The 24,002-nt window shown below is 41.6% G+C and overlaps 1 protein-coding gene across 7 annotated transcripts in view; it reads left to right on the forward strand.

Moving 5' to 3' along the window:
• The window catches only part of Tmcc1 (transmembrane and coiled-coil domain family 1), a 136,500-nt gene that overhangs the window by 95,886 nt on the left and 16,612 nt on the right, over window positions 1–24,002 (forward strand). For all 7 annotated transcript variants that reach the window (XM_021164597.3, XM_085840140.1, XM_085840139.1 and 4 more), the window contains exon 2: window positions 13,952–14,886. In XM_021164597.3, coding sequence (XP_021020256.1) covers window positions 13,952–14,886 — 935 coding nt within the window. The remainder of the gene's footprint in view (window positions 1–13,951; window positions 14,887–24,002) is intronic.

Below are 24,002 nucleotides of genomic sequence, written 5' to 3' on the forward strand. Positions count from 1 at the left end.
GTCAAGACTGTCCCACAGCTTAGCAGAAACAGCTCAGAAAGAATATAAAATGTCTAAGAGGTTTAAAAGTAAAAAAAAAAAAAAAAAAAAAAAAAAAAATCCCTGAATTTGTCCTTTTCATCATTTTCTTTTACTTTATTTGTAATTTGTGAGAAAAATCAAGGTCTTGCTATTATTCACCATTTGTAAATGAGTGACCAGGACAGGATGGGACAGCATCCATGCTAGCTACTCTTGTTCCTGAGCTTCCTCTTTTCCTTTCCCCATCATTTAGAGTAATTCCAGAATGTGTGCAGTATCTTTCCTGCTGGTTGTTATAAGCATTTAAAATGAAGTAACTTGATGGGCCTGGTGGTTTATGCTTACCTCTGTTTCCAGCATTTGGGAGGCCTCTGCCACTGTTCTGTGACTTTTCCTGATGAAGTGTGAATAAATGTCTGTTCACCCTAGCTATAACACCAACAACAAACCAAAGAAACTAACCCACATTCGCCTTGGTGAGCCTTGTGTAAGTAGCCACCCTACTTACAAAAGTGTGGGTGACGTAAAGGCACTTGTGTCACTAAAAAGCCGCTCTGCCCTGCGTGGCTGACAGCTGACAAAAGCAACATCCCTGGAGCACCTGTCTATTAACAGTTCCTCGAGAGCTCTCCCTTTCCCCCCACCCCACCCCCCAGTGATTATTACTGCTTCAATAATCTATAATCTTGGGAAGAAGTTCTAAATTTGATAACTTTTCAAGCTTTTTGGCCCTTCTAAATTTTGTTAGTTTCCCAAGTGTTACAAAGAGCTTCCTTCCTCAAGGAGGGTTTCAGTTGGAGGAGATGGCTACACAGTGAGTTATAGCCAACCTGGGCTACAGAGTGAGACCCTGCCCACCCTACCCAACTCCAAAAACTAAAACAAAATCACAAAAAAAGAGCCAGAGAACTGTGTTATTTCACTATAATATCAACGCTGGGATGAAAAGATAAGAGGAGGGGGCTGGAGAGATGGCTCAGTGGTTAAGAGCACCGACTGCTCTTCCAGAGGTCCTGAGTTCAATTCCCAGCAACCACATGGTGGCTCACAACCATCTGTAATGGGGTCTGGTGCCCTCTTCTGGTGTGTCTGATAACAGCTGCAGTGTATTCATATACATAAATAAATCTTTAAAAAAGAAAAAAGAAAAAGAAAAGATAGAGGATCACCAAGGGCACCCTAGGCAAAAAGTAGAAGTTCTGGCTCAAGAGCAACACGAAAAGAAGGAAAGAAGAGAAAGAGACAGGGTTGGCACAGAGTGAATGAAAAGTATCAACACGGTAGTGCAGGAAGAATGCCTGTGGCTCTCTCTGCCTGTGGCGCTCTCTCTCTCTCTCTCTCTCTCTCTCTCTGTGTGTGTGTGTGTGTGTGTGTGTGTGTGTGTGTATGTGTGTGTAACTTTTTTTTAGATTTATTTATTTTGTTTATAAGAGTACACTGTAGCTGTCAGACACACCAGAAGAGGGCATCAGATCCCATTGTTGTGAGCAAACATGTCGTTGTTGGGGATTGAACTCAGGACCTCTGGAAGTGCAGTCAGTGCTCTTAACCACTGAGCCATGTCTCTAGCCTCCTGTGACTGTTTTCTAAGAGACCTCTATATGTCAGAGTAGGGGAATAGTATCTGTGTCCCCTGTCAATCAGTACAGGTCCTCCACCCCCACATGCAGCCACACACTAATGTGTGCATAATGTTGAAATACAGAAGCATAATAGGACCTTCTCATTTCAGATTCCTTCAAAAAGACAAGCATTCAGCTTGCTTTTTCAGACATCTGAATAATTAAAATTTCTTGTCATCTTAATTGATATCAGTATGCCTTACCTAAGATCTTCTGGTGCCTTAATGTTGGTGATTTCTTACACCTGTTAGAAAGTACAGATAACTTCATTTTAAATCTCAGAAATGCTTGTGCAACTTGGTGAGATCTCACGTAAAGATTTATAAAAAGGACTACAGCTAGATCAGTGATATACCACTGGCTTAGCATGTGCAAGGTCCCAGGTTAGAGCTCCTGCACCAAATAACTGAGATTATGTCCTTTATGTTCCTGTTTGAGGAAAATATAAGCAAATCTAGCCATTATGTTGCAAAAGAAGGGGTATAATCAAAGTAGTTAATGTTTCTAGGATCTTTAAAACAACAGATAACCATGTTCAGATACAGAGAAAGTTGTTAAAACAGGTACAAACACCAACTGCAAAAGTGTAAAGATAGTTGTTAAAGCAGGCATGTACATCAACTGGCGATGTGTAATCACTTTATTCTGTTGTATAGAAAAGCAACTGTGGGACTGGACAGTGGTGGCGCACACCTTTGATCCCAGCACTTGGGAGGCAGAGGCAGGCGGATTTCTGAGTTCGAGGACAGCCAGGGCTACACAAGTTTCTGTCTTAAAAAACTAAAAAAAAAAAAAAAAAAAGAAAAAGAAAAAAGGAAGGAAAAAAAAAAAGAAAAGAAAGAGATAAAAAAGAAAAGCAACTGTGTTCTCCACCAAAAACGTTGTCAGACTGTTTCTTTGTTTTGTTTTTCCAACATGATTTGGAACTTATTCTATAGCCCAGACTGGCTTTCCACCAAAATTCTTCCTGCCTCAGCCTCCCAGTTTCTAGGACTACAGGCATATCTTCACTAAAACTGACAAATGGCTGTTTAAAGATCCTACAGCATTTTTTTTTTATCCTACAGTGCCCTAAAAGCCAAAAAAAGGATTTTGATTGTTAAAACAGGAAGAAAAATTGAAGAAACCAATAAACAAAACAAAACAAAAAACTCAAAAATCAATCATTTCAAAGTTAACTTTTTTAATTTCCTTCCAGTGCTGGAATCAAACTGAAGGCTTTGCTTAAATTAAGCAAGTGCTCTACCACTGAGTTTAACCCAGTCCAAAGTTACTCTCCTTCATGTGCCACACAAGGGAAATCCTCTTAGCCCTGCATTGTAACAGAAACAACAGGAATTACATTGTGGCTCCATTTAACCTCTCACCATACTCTCACTCTGCACTCTACCTCTCTAAATCACTTCTGATTGTTTTGTGTCCCTCCTTTTGCCATTTCCTTAACATTATCTCTTAGTTTTCATTTTAAGGAAAATAATGGAATATCAACATGGAATACACTAGAAAGTAATTGATAGCCTCATAAGATAAAGTTCACAGCAGTGCTTGAGAGGAAGTATAGCATGACTCCAAGTGTTCATTCAGCAGATGTTTAACTTCTGTGTGCTAGGAAAAGGGAATCAAGTTATAAGGAGACAGGAAATCTACCCTTGGAATAGTCACACACCAGTCGGGTAAATCTGAGGCAGGGAAGACTATTTGGAAGAGTTTCTGTCCACAGTGGGAGAGAACTTGAATTAGTTGGCACATTGTTTATAATGGTAGCACAACCTAGAAGTTGCATCATAGTATTTAAGAGAGGTGAAGGAAGAGAAGAGAAGAAAAGAGAAGGGGGTTTATAACATCTTCTTGAAGGAAGGGAGAAAAGGGTATGCTTATAGGCTACAGATTTTGATCTTTCAGAACAGAGGATATCCTCGTTGAAAGCTCAGTGGCTCTCAAGCTAGAGAAAGAATCGGGAAATCAGCGGTGAGTCCTTAAACACCTACTTAGTGCAGTACACAGTTACTGTTTTTTAGAGAAACAAAAGTAATCATAGAATGTGGAAGGCTAACACAGGAGGAATGTTACGAATGTAAGACCAGTTTCCATTACTGTAAGTAAACAAAACACAGAATCCTAACCTCTATGAACTATACATTTTAGTTTCTGATGATAGAAAAATTCATAGAAATATATAAATTCCTAATATACAAGGGTAAAATGTATATATAGAAAACCAAAGTCAAGGGCTGGAATGATGGTTCAGTGGCTGGAGCACCTACTGCTCTCCCAGAGGACAGCAGTTCAGTTCCCAGCACCCACCTGTATATCTAGCTCCAGAGGATCTGATACCTTCTGCCTCTTCAGGCCCCTGCACACCTCCCCCTTCCAACCCCTCCTCCCCTCTCACAGAGGGAGGGAGAGCAGGGGGAGAAAGAAAATAAATTTTACAAAGAAAAGAAAAATGAGGTCAGGATAGAGAAGAGCAAGTATATGGTAGAAATGAAGATTGTGGTTTCCATAGGGTCTTCAGCGTAGAGGTTGCTATTCAGCACGGGGAAGCAAAGCCTTGAAGGTGACATCAAGAATCTGATGGAAGCATAAAGCCTTACTCTAGTTCAGGCTAGCCTGGAATTCTCTGTATAGACCAGACTTCCCTTGAACTTGCAGTGACCCTTTTGTGTCTGCCTCCCTAGTGTTAGGATTATAGGTTGACATCAATTTAGATTACAAATACACTACTCAACTGTAGAGCATCCATCAAAGGACCTAGAGCTGCTGCTTCCACATCCTCACACAGGACTGATTTCCTGCTGACAAAAACTCAGCTACCACCAGTATTTGCCAGGTTTACTTCAAGGCCACTCTTAGGCCTTAAGGGAGCTAAATTGCCTGGCTAGAGATTTAATCTTGTTTTAAGAAAACTTTACAGTATTCTTCACCCTGCCCTCAGTGTATAGGGCCTGTGTTAGACATTGGAAATAGTACAAAAATTTTAAAGAAAAACTCTACAATCCCAGTAGTGACTATACAAACAAATAAGATTACATCTCCTTGAGAACTGGGGAGATGGCTCAGCACTTACCACTAACTAAGCCTGACAACTGAACCTTAAGTTCAGTTCCCAGGATGTACATGGAAGGAGAGAATTGACTCTCAAAAGCTGTCCTTTGACCTCCACACATGTACCATGCTATATTTACCAAAAATAAGTTTAAAATTTTTCAGAATATGTTGGCTCTATGGGGATGCTATTTTTATAGATATTTCCTCTGGGATGAAAAGGAAATTAAGAGGCCTTCTGCTTAAGAAAACTTATTTGACAGGGCTAGAAAGATGAATCAGCTGTTAAGAGCCCCTACTGCTCCTGAAAGAAAGAGAGTTGAGTCCCTAGCACTCAGCAGTGGCTCCCAACCACCTTCAACTCCAGCTGCAGGGGATCCTACACCTGGCCTTCCTTCATGGGTACCTGAATGCATGTGTGCATATAGACACACACATATACATACAAACACATAATTTTTTTTATTTTAAAAGAAAAATTATTTGAGATAGGCATGGTGGTGTACACCTGTAATTCCACCATTTCACAAGCAGAGGCAAGGTGATTAACTAAGATATGAAGCTAGTGTAGTCTACAAAGTGAGTTCTAGCCCACTAAAGACTACATAGTGAGACTGTATCTTAAAAAGAGAAAAGGAGAAGGAAAGAGATGGAAGGAAGGAAGGTCTATTTGATAGATGAGTAGCAGACTTAAAGAGAACGATCCCTCTTCGACAACAAATAGAAAAAGTAACATATATTGAAGATACACAGCAGTGAACTGTTGAACCCCATGTGAATGCCGTTCGAGGGTCAGTTTAGAAACTTGATGCCTGCATGCTAAGAGTATTGATTATAGGAGGAAATGTGGCTCAGTGGGAGAGTGAGTGTTTAGTTGTTCTAGCTTTGAATCCTAATGCAGGTGGAGTAGAGGAGATATTGATCAACTGTCAGAACAAGTACAAAGCATCTATCCACTTCAGAGTGAAGTGCTCACACCAAAAGTCAGAGGTACACAGGAGAGAGCAATCTGGCCAGCTGTACTTATGCTGTTACTGCTATGAGGAAGTGTAGATGGATGGAAAACATGATCCTGAAAAGCTATGTCTTCTAGACTACTGGTTTCGTTGTTTTTGATAGGCATGAAGTGTGAGAGAGTTAATGGCTAAATCCAGCCTCAAAGAGCTGATACTAAATTGAAAGCAAAGCACCCTGTCTCCTAAGACAGGAACTTATGCTCTACGATGTCCTGCCTCACACAGGCAGAAAAACACAAGCCCACATGACCAACCAGAATAGCTTAAGTTTACTGCTTACTAACTATGGAACATATTCCTTTGTGGTTCTTAAATTGAGGCCAAGATTATGAGTCGCTGAAGATTATAATTTGCAAGTTTGGCCAGGCACAGTAACCATAATACCTGTATTTGTTAGCACTGAAGATACTGAAAAAAAGCCGAGCTACATAGTGACTTCCATGCTAGCCTGAAATCAAGTAAGATCTTGTCTTAAAAACAAACAAACAAAAATGCAGATTTGATTTTGGAGGCAATATACTAAAAGTCAAATATTCAACCTTAATCCCTACTCTTAAACCACCACTGCCTCATGAATATGTAAATTAAGCTAATACTCCAATTCTGATTCAAAAGCAAAGCTGTCTCTATCTCTGACATAAAGTATTGGCAGAACTGTGAAACTTGGTCTGCAGGTGTTCAGCATCAGCTCCGACAGGCAGTGGCACAATCTGCCCTATAAAACCTTGCCCTGGAAAAGAGCTATTTTCAGAAGAGACACACTCCTAACAAAGCTGTGTATGTCAGATGAATTGCAAAGACTTCCCCATTTCCATCTGTTTTTTTTTTCTTCATTTCCAAGGACATGATGTGTGTTGTTTAATGTGTAGAATATAAAATTTCCACCAGAACTTGGCATTGAAGATAATGATATGAGTCCAGGATTGGGGGAGGGGGGCTTGACCTTACCTGACCTGCTGGCCAGGTAAGGCGGTAGGAAAAAGTTCCCTTGTTGTTTGCCGTCGGCAGAGATGTAGTACTTGGTGTATTACTCTCAGTTGGCTTTTCTTGAATCATGAAGCATTTCATTCTGTAGAATACGCATTCCAGTAAGTCAGGCACAGGAAGACTAGCTTCTCAAGACAGAAAGGGGCCAGCAAGATGCCTCAGAAGGAAAGGTATCTGGTGCTAAGCCTTCCAATTTGATTTCAAACCCCAGAACCCACATGTAAAAGAAAAGAATCAAATCCCACAAGCTTTTCTCTTATCTCCACACATGTCCCATAGTACACACATATCCACAATCTCAGAGAGAGAGACAGAGACAGACAGATAGAAAGAACTTGAATAAGAAGTAGGTGGTCAGCTGGGCATGGTGGCGTACACCTTTAATCCCAGCACTCAGGAGGCAGAGGCAGGCGGATTTCTGAGTTTGAGTTTGAGGCCAGCCTGGTCTACAAAGTGAGTTCCAGGACAGCCAGGACTACACAGAGAAACCCTGTCTCGAAAAACAAAAAAAAAAAAAAAGAAGTAAGTGGTCTTTAATCACAGCACTCAGGAAGACAGAGGCAGGCGACCCCTGACTTTGAGGGGACAGCCTGGTCTACAGAGTGAGTTTCAAGACAGTCAGGGCTACACAGAGGGACCTTGTCTCAAAACAAACACATAAACAAAAACAAAATAAATAATAAATAAATGTAATTTTAAAATTAAACTTAGAACACTTAACTATGTTTTCAGAGGACCTGAGTGTGGTTCCCAGCATCCACATCGGGCAACTCAACAATCACTTGTACTTCTAGCTCCAGAGGATCGAATGCCACATGTGCATACCCACACATATATACACATTTTCTTGAAACGTAAAATATATATTTTTTAATTCTTAAAGACAGAAAACGCTAAAGAAAGCAAAAACAAAAATTAATTGAGGAGAAAGGGTGTGAGGGTATATATTGAAGTAGATTCTTACCATGTAGCCCTAGCTGGTCTAGAACTGGCTACATAGACCAAGCTAGGCTAGCCTTGAACTTTCAACAGTCCTCCTACCTCACCCTCCTGAGTACTGATATTGTAGATGTGCATCACCATACCCAGCTTGAATAGACCCTCTCAAAGTTATTTTCTTGCAAGGATCAAAGACATACAACAGTAAAAAATAGCTTAGAGATTACTTTTTTATTTTGTGGTGTGTGTGTGTGTATGAGATGAATGTACACATGTGTGTATAGGTGTGGGCTCATGCAGAGACCAGAGCCAGTGATTAGGTGTCCTTTCATTCTCTGCTTTATTCCCATAAGAAAAGGTTTTTTTCACTGAACCTGGAGCCATCCAACAACCCCCTCGCCCCCCAGCCCCACACACACACCCCAACACACAATCCACCTATCTCTGCCCCTACCAGTGCTGGGGTTACGGGTATTCATGCAACCATGCCTGGCTTTTTACATGAATGCTGAAGTCTAAGCTCAGCTTTTCATGATTGTGCTCCAGGCTATTTTTTTGTTAAAACTGGGAACTTTTTTAGCTAATTAAAACTGGTCTATTTGGGAATTTGACTGTCACATAATTGTGATGAAAGATAAGATAATAATTGGGTTTGGTTTCATGATCGGACCTTTACCATAAAAATTATAACATTTGCCAAGAATGAAAGCTGTCTTAATTAGGTTTCTATTGCTGTGAAGAGACACCATGACCAAGGCAGCTCTTATAAAGGAAAACATTTAATTGGGGCTGGCTTACAGTTTCAGAGGTTCAGTCAATTATTTTGTGGGGGGAGAAAGGCAGGGGGTGGTGTCAAGGCAGGGTTTCTCTGTATAGCCCTGACTGTCCTGGAAATCACTCTGTAAACCAAGCTGGCCTCAAATTTAAAAATCCACCTGTCTCTGTCTGCCTCCCAAGTGCTAGGATTAAAGGTGTGCACCACCACCGCCTGGCAGGTTCAGTCCATCATCATCATGGTGGGAAGTATGGTAGCATGCAGACAGACTTGGTGCTAGAAGAGCCAAGAGTTCTATATCTTGATCAAAGCAACCAGGAGGAGGCAGTCTTCTGAGGCAGCCAGAGGAGAGTCACTTCTGCCCTGGGCAGAGCTTGAGCATAGGACCTCAAAGCCTACCCCACAGTGACACACTTCCCCCAACAAGACCACACCTCCTAATAGTGTCACTTCCCATGAGCCAAGCATATTCAAACCATCACAGTAACACAGCACTTATTAGGCAGAGACATGTGGATATCTGTGAGTTCCAAGCCAACAAGGTCTGCATAATAGGGTGAGAAACAAAAGGTGTGACATTTTTAACCTCGTCCTGTTGGGATCTAGTCTAGGAGCTAAGTTCAAAGCAGTGATCATCTGTCATTTTTATTTCATGCTGTAGGTCTTAGGCATAATCTAACACTCCTCTGGTGTATGCTCTTGTTGGGCTCAAGCCCCAGGACCTCTCTTGGGCCAAGGAGTACTCTTAGTACTTGCTGTGTGTATCCAGTCCCCAATTTAATATATTCAACATCTTTTCAGAACAGTCTTAGGGAAATAAACTGTGAGTGAAAAACTTAAGCTCTGAAAGAACACATGGGCAACCCAGAGTCACAACTGCTGAATTTGGAAAGGTCATAGTGAACTCAAACCATTGTTCTTTGTGCCATGTTCTGGAATATTGCTGTGTGCTATTGTGTCTTCCTGTCTCTGCCTTTTGCCCTTAGATGTTATGTGTGTCTGTCTACCTCTTGTCTGCCCTGCCTAGGATTTCCAAAGTCTTGCTTGTAGCCCAGGCTGGCTTCCACTTAAAAAGCAATCTTTAATATATTTGCAGATGAAAACTTGCAAAGCAGTTAAAAGCTTTGTCGGGTACTGTGCTTTAATTGACTTCCCCCTGTCCCTCATGCATCTTTTCACGTTTTCTTTTAGTTATTTTCTGGTCAGTTAACTCCTACCAGTAGGTAATTTTAGTCTGATTTCTTAGTAGAGAGAAACAAATACATAGAGCAGTGTGACCTGTAGCTGCTGCACAGGAGCCGATTTGCAACTCAGAGCAGCAGAGAAAAATACAGCAGGTGGTTATCTGCTGCCTCCTCCTGTCTGCTGACAGCTGGCGGGGAGATGCCTTCCTGACATTGTGTAGAGCTTATTGTGAGGGTTGTAAGGTTGTTTGACCATGGGCTAAGCCACAAGGCCAATCTCTCTCTCTCTCTCTCTCTCAAGGTTTTTTGAGACAGGGTTTCTCTGTGTAGCCCTGGCTGTCCTGGAACTCACTCTGTAGACCAGGCTGGCATCAAACTCTGAAATCCGCCTGCCTCTGCCTCCCAAGTTCTGGGACTAAAGGTGTGCGCCACCACTGCCCGGCAAGGCCAACTTTCAAAGTGTGACCTTCACTATGGAATTTTACCTTTGTTCTGGATTCTGTGTAGCTTGCTTAGAAGTGAGTATGATCTGGAATCTAATAATGATGAGATCTTTAATAAGAACAGCTCACAAACTATTTCAGTAATAGCCAGTGCCAAAAGCCTGCTCTGCCAGGAGCTACTACAGCACTTTCACACTTATGACTAATCTCATCCTTAAAACAGCCTCCTGGCTGTTCCCTTTCCTTACCATTGAGCAGATTATGGCCCTGTCGGTGCTTCAGGGCAGAGTATGTCAGTCATCTTGCTTTTTCACGTTTATGCCTTTCAAGAAATTCTAGGGCAATCCCACTGCTCAGGAAGTTGAGGCAGGAGGGCTATAAATTTGAGACCAGCTTGGGGATACTACTATCAAAATACTTTATGTTATGTGGCTCAGTGGTTGAGTGGTTGACACAGGGTTTCATCCTCTGTTCCCCCTTTGGTAGAGGTATTTTTTAGTATCACCTTTGAAAACTTTGCTTCACTTGGAACTGAGTTGCCTGGAATGAGTTAGGGATCCAGTTCTGTATGTTACCTATATCCAGCGTCAAAGGAACTGTTTTTTGACTGATAGATTCATTTCTCGAGGCCAGGTATTCATGCTTGGAGAACAGACTTCTCTTTTAGAACTTGGTTCCTGCTCCATTTCTGAATTTCTCCCCTTTTAAAATTGGTACCTTCCCAAATTAGGAGATATGACTAAATATTGCAGTGACTTTCAGTTTCTAATGTCAACTGGCCTGTTACAGGTGTGTTGATGTCTATGTTGGAACCCTTCATAGGAAGACACACTTTCCCTGGGTAGAACAGGAATTAAAGAGAGTCTGTTTTATTTAGTCATTTTATAGAGAAATAGAATTCTAACCAAATGTGATCATTTATAAACATTTATATCATAAAAATTATTGATTTCCTTTTAAATGGTTGAACCTTGATCCTTGTCTCTAACAGTTTTTATTTTATGTGTATAAGTGCTTTACCTTTGTGTTTGTGTACCACATGCATGTCCAGTGCCCTTGTAATGGCACATACTATGACATTATGTAAATGCTAGGAACTGAACTGAGGCCCGCAGCTAGTGCTCTTAACTGTTGAGCTAGCTCACCAGCCTTCTCCAACAGTGTTTTCACCAGTATGATCAATTTCTTTTTTTTTTGTTTTGTTTTGTTTGTTTGTTTGTTTGTTTGTTTGTTTCAAGACAGGGTTTCTCTGTATAGTCCTGGCTGTCCTGGAACTCACTCTGTAGACAAGGCTGGCCTCGAACTCAGAAATCCGCCTGCCTATGCCTCCCAAGTACTGGGATTAAAGGCGTGCACCACCACCGCCCGACTGATCAATTTCTTTTTTGTTGTTGTTTCATGAGAGAGAGGTGGTGGGGGAGGTTAGGACAACTTTATGGGGTCAGTTCTCTCTTTCTTCCATGTGTGTTCCAGGACTAGAAGTCCAGTTCTCAGACTTGACTACAGTATGTATCATTACCCATTGAGCTATCTCCCTAGACCCTGATACAGCTAGTTTGATTTCACAGATTCATAAACTTGAACATGGGGAAAGCTTGGTTGAAAATTCTTCATATCTTCTGTGGAATATATGTGTTCCATATATTCTGTGGCAGATTTTGAGCTTAATTATTGGACATAGATAAGCAGAATGGTATTATGCACTTTAGTTCTAAGATGTTAAATCTTGGGCTGGAGAGATGGCTCAGTGGTTAAGAGCACTGGCTACTCTTCCAGAGGTCCTGAGTTCTATTCCCAGCAACCACATGGTAGCTTATCATCTGTAATGGGATCTGATGCCCTTTTCTTGTATGTCTGAAGGCAGCTACAATGGACTCCTTCCTATGCATAAAATAAATAAATAATACTTCTTTTTAAAAAAATGCATTCCTCCATAGTCTCTGCTTCTGCTCCTGCCTTGGCTTCCCTTGATGAGGGACTGTAACTTGTAAGCTTAGATAAACATTTAATTTAAAAAAAAAAAGTTTAAATCTCATTCAGAAGGAAAATCCAGCAATTGGGAGCTTATGCAGCTAGATTTGCATACACACACACATGCAAATGATTATATAGCAACAACAAAAGAAAGAAATTGCTTATACTGATGAAAGTGGAGAAGGCTGGAGGGATGACTCAACAGTTAGAGCACTAGCTGTGAACCTGGGTTCAGTTCCTATAGAGCAAGATGTTTTCAGAATTCTTACTGTGGCTCTTGATACCTTGTCCATCTGAGATTCTGGCTGCCTCTCCCTTCTACAGTCTCTAACCACTGTGTTCCTCAAAATTGAATCAGTATTGGGGGAATTAATTGAAAAGGCATTATACTAGTCTCTGTCAAGGCTTTCTGTCTCTTGCTGTGTTTCCTAGGCCCAACATTTAGTTACATTGAAATAAGAAGAAAAGAATACTGTTGGCTTTTTGTTCTCCCCCATCCTCCAATATTAGCCATCACACCCAGAGCTTCATGTACTAGGCAAGTACTTCATTACTGAAGTATAGCCCTAGCCAATATGATTAAACTACATATATTTATAAAAGCTCAGAGGTCAGTATAAATCATGCCCAGATGATAAAATGAGGCTCTGTATATCTAAGATGAGAGAGGATACTTTGAGACAACAGGTTAACTATTAGCATTTCCTGGGTATATAAGATAATGAACATGTAGGGGTTGACCTCTGTACAGTTCTTACTGGCACATTGTCATAGGACAAACTATGGAACAGAACCAAGAAAACAGTATTATGACCTTAGTCTACAGATGGCCAAGTTGCAACCTGACCCTCACACTGGGCATTTTTTTATTGCCCTAAGAGGCTATGTTATATTACTACCCTTTCTGCTACTACTCTAAAGAGCAGTTAATAAACTCTTTCTTGGGTCCTGCTCTAAATGACCAAGCCACATACAGGGGCACCCTCCAGTCTCAGCTACCTGCTTTGACATTTAAGTTTAAGCTTTTGCTGGGCAGTAATGGTGCACTCCTTTAATCCCAGCACTCGGGAGGCAGAAGCAGGCGGATTTCTGAGTTCGAGGCCAGCCTGGTCTACAGAGTGAGTTCCAGAATAGCCAGGACTATACAGAGAAATCCTGTCTCGAAAAAAAAACAAAAAACCAACAACAAAAAGTTTAAGCTTTTAAGTCTGAGCAGTTGTCCTTTCTTCCAGTCCTTGTAGTGACTCTCATCCATATGAAAGAGCAGTGTGTGAGCTTTGTAGTTCCTTTCCTAAGGCAAGCTTTTTATTGGGTAAAACACAAAATTTGGGCCCAAAAAGATCTGACCTTCGCCTCTGATTTGTTTAGTCACTTACCTCTCACTGTCCCTATCTATTCCTGCTGTCTTTCTGGGTACACCACAGTTATTTTAATTCAGTAGCATTCAGCAGCATATCCTCTGCCTGTCTTCCACTGCAACAAAATGTCCCAAGGATAGAGAATGACCTCACTACTCTGGGTGTGACTTATGCAAACAAACACTGTGATAACAATTGGATGCTTCTATCCGCATCAACATATCCATTCTTGCTAACCTTTTCCAGAGACCAATTTGTAAGTGTGGCTCAGGATGACTGACTGTGTCTGAGCACTAGAATGGTTTTCATAGTATTACATTGAAAAATGACGTGCTATCTTACATAGATTTGCTTCTGGGCAGAAGTATGCATAGGAATGAGAATTAATTCATGCTCTCAACCAACAAAGGGAGCTTTGTTATTTAAAGAAATCCTGTATAAAGACTAGCCAAGAGGGCAACAGGGCTTTTACAGGACAAGGGGATGTGCAGGTCACCCATCTGTGCTGAGAATTCAGCATAGACATATTTTCAGCACATTGATTCTAGACTGCTTCTAATATCCACCTCTTGTTTTTAAAATGTTAGATCGAGCGTTTGGAAGTAAGCAGCCTCGCCCAGACTTCCAGTGCCGTGGCCTCCAGCACTGATGGCAGCATCCACACAGAGTCTGTGGATGGAATACCAGATCCTCAGCGCACAAAAGCTGCCATTGCACACCTGCAGCAGAAGATCCTAAAGCTCACAGAACAAATCAAGATTGCACAGACAGCCCGAGACGACAACGTTGCTGAGTACTTGAAGCTTGCCAACAGTGCAGACAAGCAGCAGGCAGCTCGAATCAAACAGGTGTTTGAGAAGAAAAACCAGAAATCTGCGCAGACCATTCTCCAGCTGCAAAAGAAGCTTGAGCATTACCACCGGAAGCTCCGTGAGGTGGAACAGAATGGGATTCCCCGACAGCCCAAGGATGTCTTCAGGGACATGCACCAGGGTCTGAAGGATGTGGGTGCAAAGGTGACTGGCTTCAGTGAAGGTGTAGTGGACAGCGTCAAAGGTGGATTTTCCAGCTTCTCCCAGGCTACCCATTCAGCAGCAGGGGCTGTCGTCTCCAAACCCAGAGAGATTGCCTCACTGATTCGGAACAAATTTGGTAGTGCAGACAATATCCCTAACCTGAAAGACTCATTAGAGGAAGGACAAGTGGATGATGGGGGAAAGGCTTTAGGGGTGATTTCAAACTTTCAGTCAAGTCCAAAATATGGTAGTGAGGAAGATTGTTCTAGTGCCACTTCAGGCTCAGTAGGAGCCAACAGTACCACTGGGGGCATTGCTGTGGGAGCATCCAGCTCCAAAACAAACACCCTAGACATGCAGAGCTCAGGGTTTGATGCACTACTGCATGAGATCCAGGAGATCCGGGAAACCCAGGCCAGACTGGAGGAATCCTTCGAGACCCTCAAGGAGCATTATCAGAGGGACTACTCCTTAATAATGCAGACCTTACAGGAAGAGCGGTATAGGTAAGTTATGCAAAATCTAAAGCCTAAGGTATTTGTTCCCTTTTCTTTGAATATGAAAAAGTGAATTTAAAAGATGTCTGTCTCTAAAGTGTTCAGATCTGTCTGTAACAGCCACGGGAGTTTTTCGTCAGTCAGCAAAGCAGTTAAACAACTCCTAGATCACACACAGATGCAACATTTCTTAACTTCTCAGTCTTTTATCCCAGCTTATGACTTAACGCGAAGCTCAAGCTTCTGAGGTATTTCTTGAGTTCACTGGGATGCTGAAGCATAGTCAGCTGAAGCTTTCACTGTACTGGATTGTATTCAGAGCATCTTACTCCTGAGAACTTTGTAAACTTTGTAAAAAGACAACCCAGCCGAAATGAGGTGAACTTTGTATGTATTTGGCCTTAAACATACTTATGTGAGCAATTAGTTTAGAAAATTTAGATTAGAAATAAATCCAGACAAATGTCTGTGATGTTTATAAAGAACTGGCCCATTTGGATGAGAGTAGACAGATATAACATTAAGTCATTCTCCTGCAGTTAGAAAGTGTTCAAAGTGCTCAGAGCTTTTCAGTCAGAATCTATACCAAAGTTCAGAGTGGGTCTGTAGGATGGAGCCCAGGGCCTTATCCATGACCTTCCTTCCTATACTGAGTCTGGGTTTTCACATTGTATCATAGATTCCGGCTAGACCACTCTTAGCAAGTCTCCAAAACCTTGCCCTGTATTCCTAGTATAGAATTAATATCCTCCCCAGAGTAATCACTCAGATCCAAATTTGTGGGACAAACACTGGCAGCCTCATCATGCAGATCAATAAACAGTGTTCTGAGAGCTGCATCTCTGCATATAAAGCCTTACGAGACTTGAGTTTTAGTCTGTCCCAGTTCCTAAGTAGAAGGAATCTCCAGTACTTTACTAAGACATCAGGGTTTGAACAGAGGAAGTCTCTTCCACCTCTTGAAAAGTAAAAGCCATGTTTTAAAACTTTACTTTTATGAGGTGACCTCAGTGTCTGAAGTAAATTGTTCATATTTATCATTTAGCTCTAAAGATAACAACAACATGCTTGCTTCAGATGGTATTTAAAAAAAAATACTAAGCAGCAATCCAGTCTGCCTCCTTTTGCTAATCTTCTTGAATTCTCATTGACACTTTGAGAGGCAGGGTCTGCGACTCAGTTGATAGAGTGCTTCCCTAACATGACTGCATCATAGGATGTCTCTGGAGGTCCAGCACTTGTCCGGAGAAAGCAAGATCAAAAGCACTTGCTGCTCTTCAGGGCACCCAAGTTCAATTCCCAGCACCTACTTCATGTGACTAACAATTACCTGTATTTCCAGCTCCAGGGGTTAGCCATCGTTTGTCTTTTATTGTCTGACATGAGCAAACATGTGGCAGACACATAGATAACACAAAACTACAAATAAAATTTGTTTGTTTGTTTGTTTTTCTTTGGGTTTCTTGTTGTTGGGTGTCTGTTTGTTCGTTTGTTTGTTTTGGAGACAGGGTTTCTCTGTGTAGCCCTCACTGTCCTGGAACTCACTCTGTAGACCAGGCTGGCCTTGAACTCAGAGATCTGCCTCCTAAATGCTGGGACCACCACCACCACCCAGCCTCCTTAAAAAAAAAAAAAAAAAAATCAAGTTCATCCATAGGAAATTTGGGGACAACCAGGACCACATGAGACCTGATGTTAAAAAATAAAAGTAGAAATTTTAAAAAGAGGGTAGGTAGTGGCAGAGTGTTTACCTGACCACCAAAAAGAGGGTAGGAGTACTACTGGCAAGGTAGTCCAGCAGGTAAAAGCACTAGCTGCCAAAATCTAAGTGCAGCTCCCCTAAGTTGTCATTAGCACCTTTGCATACATGCACCCACACACATACACACTAAATACAATGTAGTGGGTTTTGTTTTGTTTTGTTGTTTTGTTTTTAAAGATTTATTTATTTATTAAATGTAAGTACACTGTAGCTGTCTTTAGACACATCAGAAGAGGATGTCAGATCTCATTATGGATGGTTGTGAACCACCATGTGGTTGTTGGGATTTGAACTCAGGACCTTTGGAAGAACAGTCAGTACTCTTTTTTTTTTTTTTTTTTAAGATTTATTTATTTATTATATGTAAGTACACTGTAGTTGTCTTCAGACATTCCATAGAAGAGGGAGTCAGATCTTGTTACGGATGGTTGTGAGCCACCATGTGGTTGCTGGGATTTGAACTCTGGACCTTCGGAAGAGCAGTCGGGTGCTCTTACCCACTGAGCCATCTCACCAGCCCCAGTCAGTACTCTTAACCACTGAGCCATCTCTCCAGCCCCGTTTTGTTTTTTTATAAAGAAAAAGGCTTGACAATGGTGAAAAAGGAGTAAGTTTAGGAAAGGAAAAAAGGTATATGTATTACTATTTTCATCAGTGTTTTCTATATTTAATAGCCTGGGAAAATAGTGTTTAAGTAGACTGATTAAAATTAAGACACTGGTCCTTTTTTACCATATTAAACCAAAATTCCACTACCATTTCTGTTACTAGCTGGGAAAAAAAGATTAACATCTGTGTAAGGGCTTCCTGCCTATATCATAAAAGTAGCAAAGGCCCTGCAAAAAATTGCTACAACACTGAAATGAAATAGTATGTGAAGCTTGCAAGCCAGTGCTGGCCCCCAATGCTGCAGTGATGTCAGGTAGCCACTGCTGCTGATCCCCAGACCCACCCTCCAGAGGACCTCTGTCCATTATTTAAAAAATTAATTATTATTCCTGTTATTAAATTCCTCTAGGACTTAAAATTCATTTAGAGATTATTTTTTTCAAGTTAGATATTGACCACTGTGAGAAAAGGAGAGCAACACATCTGGAAAAGTCTGCCTTTGTTTGTCTATTAGATTAAGTCCGAGATGGGTCTGTCATCTCCTCTCAGTGCTTTAGGACTGTGTCTCAGCCCCTCATGCACATGAGTGGCACTCTCCCTTTGTTGTACTCTGGGGTCTCTGAGTAGCCAGGTTTCAAGGAATAGAGTAAAGAAGCCTGAACCCTGATGGATCTGAAGGCTCCATTTGAAAAAGCCACAATATGTGACTCCATTTACATATTTATACACACAGACACACTCACACTGACAATTGCCTAAAAACAGCAGTAAAAAGATTGGCCTTCATTGTATGTCTCCATTACAGCAAATACATTTGTTTAACATTGTTCATCTTTTAACAGTTTCACAGAAGTGACACCACTCTTCTCATGAATGAAAACCTGTTTTAGACACCAAAACTTTTCCAATTTTAAGCACTTTTGGAGACATTCTCTAGTAACACTTGACAAAATAACCCAGCTGAGTGATGATAGCTGAGAACAGAAGCAGTCCAGCCAGGAGTGCTCTGGGCTAGCAGGGCTTATGTGGTTATACCTGTCTGCAGAAAATGCTGACAGCTTTTTGTTTGTGTGTTTGTGTTCTAGCTTGTCTTCTTCACATAGTTTCTCTCCATTCCCTACCTGTTCCATGCTACACTATTAGGGAGCTGCCTACAGCAGCCTCTAATTTGTTTTGTACCCCCTTTGGTCTTGCACATGCTAGATAAGTACTCTACCATTAAGCTACACCCCAGCCCATATTTTTATTTCTACTTTGTTGCAAGCTTGGATTGTCTAGGAAGAAAGTACAGGTGATGGGTGAACTGTATGACCAAGAATTAATTAACTTGGACATGGCTGCTGCATTGTCTTTTGTGTTTCTGTGCTTTGTCCTACCAGCACCTGAGCAGGTCAGCAACCAGTGTTTTAGCTTGGATGGTGATGGGGAGGAAGAGGAGGAGGAGGAGGAGGAAGGAGGTGGTGGCGGTGGTGGTAGAGTTGGTAAAACCATCACTTTTAGAATTTGCTGAACTGCTGTGATGCACATTCACTAACCCTCCCAGCAACTTGCAGGTAGGCTGTGTTATCCCATTTTACAGTCAACAAAATTGAGATCCAGTGTGGGGAGGTTTTTTGTTTGGTGAGTTAGCTGTCTGGCTTTTCAATACAGAGTTTCTTTGTATAGTGCTGGCTGTCCTTAAACTCGCTCTGTGTGTACTGGGCTGGCTTGAACTCATAGATCTACTTGCCTCTGCCTCTCAAGTTGCTGGGAATAAATAAAGTCATGTACCACCTCACTAGACCAGTGTGGTTTTTTTGTTTGTTTGTTTTTTAATTTGCTGAAGGTCAACAGCAAAGCCAAGACTTTATCTCACCTAAAATCCAGTGTTCTGTAACAGCACAAGTTGTTTTTCAATCTCAACCCTGGTATCTGTGATTGAATGACCATTGTAATTTTGAAAAGCACTGATGACTGCTCTGGATGCTAGCAGGCTTTCCCAGGTTAGAGTGTGTGTGTGTTTATTAAAAGGTGAATCGCTATTTTGAGTATAATTATAGAATTCTGTGAAAGCTAATACAACCAAAACTAATATAACAGTGTAGGTAGTGAAATCTCCTTGACACCCTGGAGCCCTCTTCCCCTTCAGAGCCATTCTCATCAGTGCCACCACTTGCTTCCACACTTCCACTGTGTTCTGCCCCTGTGAACTGGAGATAGTTTGCTTAACTCTGCCAGTAATCAGATATTCCGGTGCCTCTGTCTCACCCACACACTTGTGCCTGACAGGCTGGGCAGCCATGGTAGCAAAGCCTACATCTGGGCTCTGCTTCACCCTTTGAAAGGAATTAGATGTAAGTCTTTAAGCTTTGCACCAGACCATTTTTTTTAAGTATTTTTCATGTGCATTGGTATTTTGCTACCAATATATCTGGGTTTTTTTCTTGGAGGGGTCAGCTCTTCTGGAACTGGACTTACAGACAATTGTGATGTGCCATATGGGTGCTGGGAATTGAACTCTGGTCCTTTGGAAGAGTAGTCAACGTTCTTAACCACTGAGCCATCTCTCCAACCCCTATATAGGACTTTACATTGAGTGAGATCCGTGAGGAGAAAGGAATGAGGTTTAATAAAGTTTTAAGTGATGAGAGCCCTGTGGACTTCATATTTCCTTATCCAGTTCCCTTTGTCATCTCTCTAAAGTGTTAGTATAGGTTTGCTAGTGGCTCCTGGATTCAAAGCGCTACTCAGAGAAGGGGCTTCTGTATGTGGTTGAACCTGATGACACATGCATGCACTGAGGCCAGAAAAGACAAGTGGTTTCACCATGTCACCCAGGAAATTGCTTCACATGCATGTAGTTACCAGTAGCAACTGAGAGGACTAGGCTTGTTCCCCGAGTCAGTATATTGGTTAACAGACTGGTGAAGGGTAGGCTCAGCTATAGCAAATGCACTGACAGTATGAAGGATAGAAAGCTCTGCTGTAGAACTCCTGGCTGTGTTTGCTGCTGGTATGAGCTGTGTTGTATAGAGTGGGCAGAGGTGTTGATGAGCAGTAGTGCAATTTAAAAAGCTTCTATTTTGAGGGGATTACTATGCTTTGGAGCCAGCTTCTGAGAATATTGGTATTAAGCCCAAGGATATTCTATACCACACTGAGTCACAAGGGCAAAGGGAGAGGGACAAGCAGCATCACATGCAATAGCATTGAGGAACTTGGCTGACCCAGTCAGACCAGGCTCTCCTACACTATGTTATGTAACTTTTATTCGCCTGATGTCATTGTCATCTCTGAGGTTTCCTGCCTCCTCAATCAGCTAACCTAGGCCTAGTCCTGGAATCTTTTAGCCTCTGTACAATCTAATCTAGGCTTTGAATGTTTTCAGCCTCTGAGACTTGCTACTGAATAAGCTCACCCTTTCGAGCTCTTTCTGTCAGGTTCAGCTCAGCTGTTCTGGCTCCAGCTTCTCTCCAAACTGACGAATTCAATCTAACTTCTCTCTCAGGCACTGACTAAATTGCTCTGCTTGGCCTCATACTAACTGACAATCTGTTCTAATCTTCTGGCTCATTCTCTTTTCACCAGTGTCTAGCTTGTTCTCTCTTCAACCTGTCTGTAAAACGTTCCCTTCTCTTTCTCTTCTACACTGTTTCCTCTTATGTTGTCTCTCTTACCTCTCACTTCTTGTGAGAGTTGGGCATACACTATTCTATCAAATCTTTCACTGATTTGTCACTTTGTCTGCCACTCTATTAGATATCACTTAAAAAACATGAGGGTTTCCTTCTACAAACTAAGTTTACCTTCATAATGAGGGATTAAAGGTGTGTGCTAAGGGCCTGTCTGTATTCCAGCCAGAGGGATAAAGGTGGGTGCTAAGACTGAGTCACAACAGAACTGGAAACAGGTTTTTCGAGTAAATAACACAATCTCAGGGTTCACAGTGTGATTTCAATATAACTATGTAAGTGGTGGTTTAAGCATGGTTTCACTGTCGTTGGATATGTTCACATGTAATTGTTTTAACCCCCTTTCAACTGTTAGCTGAAAATTGATCAGCATCTCTAGAGCTGTGGGCTGTACTTAAACAATAACTTTGAAATAGAAGCCAAGATTATTGGAATCAATTTAGCCTTTTGCTTTAAAAGTGTGTATGTAGAGGAGGGTCCTAGTTCAGAGACATTCTTATAAAAGGTAAGACCTGCTGTACAAAGAGATTCCCGGGTGTGTTCTTCCTAGCTTAGTCATTAAAGAGTTATAGAGGAGGAGTATGGAAGGAAAAAAGAAATTAATAATACCTATTAATTAAATCATCAGACCTGGACAAGCTTGCCAGTTCTGATACTTCTAAATTACATGGCCTTGAGTAGATCATACAATTCATTTGAGCTTCAGTTTCTCTGCCTATGCAAGGTGATATTTATTTAAAAGTGTTGTAACCATTATTAAATGGGATGGAAAGGGGAAGGGGGGACCATGTACATGGAAACATCTTAGTAGGGTGCTTGATTTAAGTAGAACTCAGTGTTGAGGGTGTAGATGAATGGTAAAATATATGCTTAGCATATTTGAGGTCCCAAAACCAGTTACCATCAATACCACACACATCACCCCACGCTAGGTGTTCAATAAACCAACTGTGTTTTTTTCCAGGTGTGTCCCGAATTGTTACACAGTTGGCATTGCCTGATATCCAAATTGCCAGAATCCCTATGTAGATTTCATTTCCAATGCTCTTTGGGCACCTCTTATCTTTGTATTAAGAAAAATTAACTGTTTAAATTCTTTTTTCTTTTTTTTTTTTTTTAAGATTTATTTATTATACATAAGCACACTGTAGCTGTCTTCAGACACTCCAGAAGAGGGCGCCAGATCTCGTTACGGATGGTTGTGAGCCACCATGTGGTTGCTGGGATTTGAACTCTGGACCTTTGGAAGAGCAGTCGGGTGCTCTTACCCACTGAGCCATCTCACCAGCCCAACTGTTTAAATTCTTAAGGGACTAATATTGTGCTCTGCTCTCCTTTTTGAGACAAGGTCTCACTAGGTAGACTAGCCTGGCTGAAATTTTCAGTTGTCCTGCAAGTGCTAGGGTTACGAGTAATTCACTGTTGCCTAGCCTCCTCATCTACTTGAGCACAGTGAAGTCATAAGACATATACCAAATTATCCATTTCCCCAGCAGAGGCTGCAGTTGTTCACATTCCCACATTTCATATTCCATTCTCAGCTATGACTCTCCATTCTGGTCAAACCTTGTCAGAGTCTACCTGTGTGTCCCAAATGCATTTGGGAAATGATACAGGAGTTTGCTCCCAAGATTGCCTGCTTATTTGTGTCAGTTTGTGTGTCTCAGAACCTGCTCCACAAACCTTATCAGACATCTGCTCTACTGACCTCTTGTCTAACCAAAAAAGCCCCACAGGCTCACCAGGTGACTCCAGATTTTTGAGCCACACCCAAAAAAGCTTTAGATTGGAGTTCCCAGCCTAGGCATTTACCTAGTTTCTTTTTCATTAGGAATTTAACCCAGAAGAATCCCTGGTTTATCTTTGATCAAGGAAGATGCTGTGTTGCCCATTCCAAAGACCAAAAACATTTACTTCCAAGATCAGTAGTTATTTATGAATTATTTACCTCCACAGAATCTGGACATAGCCAATGCAGTTTTTATTACCAGCAAGGGACGATTTCAGCCTGCTTTAAAAACCAAGCTGCACTCAAGAGGCAGAGGCAGGCAGATCTCTGAGTTCGAAGCCAGCCTAGTCTACAGAGTAAGTTTCAGAACAGCCAGGACTGCAGAGAAAGCCTGTCTCAAAAAAAAAAAAAAAAAAAAAAAAAAATTGTATTTAGGTTTCCTCTTTGCTAATAGCAAAAATGAAACCATGTTTAGATGTCTAGAGTCCCTTTGAATTGATGTGATTTAGGAAAGACCTTTGAGTAAAACTTCTCAAAGTGATGTTCTTTGTCCAGGCAGGATTGAAAGAAATGACCTGCTAGAGTCATACATAGTGCTTAGAGACCCAACCATCACAGCTGTCAAAAAGAACATGCCTACTCGGCTGGCAACTGGGGACTAGATCTCCTTAAAGGAGGTTTTGGTTTTATAAACACACATGTGAAAGGCACGGCTTACCTTCCTCTCCCTCCTGCCTACCCTTTGGTAGGCTGTGGCTATTTAGTGAGAAGGTGGAGCTCTTCTCTGGATTCCCTTTTCCCTATTAGAATTTAGACAAGGAAACAGACAAATCATAATATTAGTAATGGTCTTTTGCCATATAGATCTTATATTTGGTTAGTAATGGGGTGAGGACAGAGAGACAACAGATAAAACATCTGTAAAAACCTAAGGAGCTGGGCAGTGATGGTGCACGCCTTTGATCCCAGCTCTTGGGAGGCAGAGGCAAGCGGATTTCTGAGTTCGAGGCCAGCCTGGTCTACGGAGTGAGTTCCAGGACAGCCAGGGCTACACAGAGAAACCCTTGTCTCGAAAAACCAAAAAACAAACAAACAAACAAACAAACTGAGGCATGGCAAGGTGGGTCAGACCCTTGCCCACCTCACAAAAGAATTTAAAGAAACTTAAGGAGTTCCCGGGCCTCCTATTTCCTTACTTGTGGAATTGAGGAGGGAATGAAGGTGTTGGTGAAAATAGCTTTGTAAATTTCAGTGCTTGGAGGCAGACCCTGCAGTGAAGGGTTCGGAGGATAGTTAACCTTTCTGTTACTGTCAGGGGCCAGCAGTTGGAAGTTTTGGTGCTCATGATGAATAA

Source organism: Mus caroli, unplaced genomic scaffold (assembly GCF_978045245.1).
Source record: "Mus caroli unplaced genomic scaffold, Mus_caroli_1 scaffold_7, whole genome shotgun sequence".
In the NCBI taxonomy this organism is placed as follows: domain Eukaryota; kingdom Metazoa; phylum Chordata; class Mammalia; order Rodentia; family Muridae; genus Mus; species Mus caroli.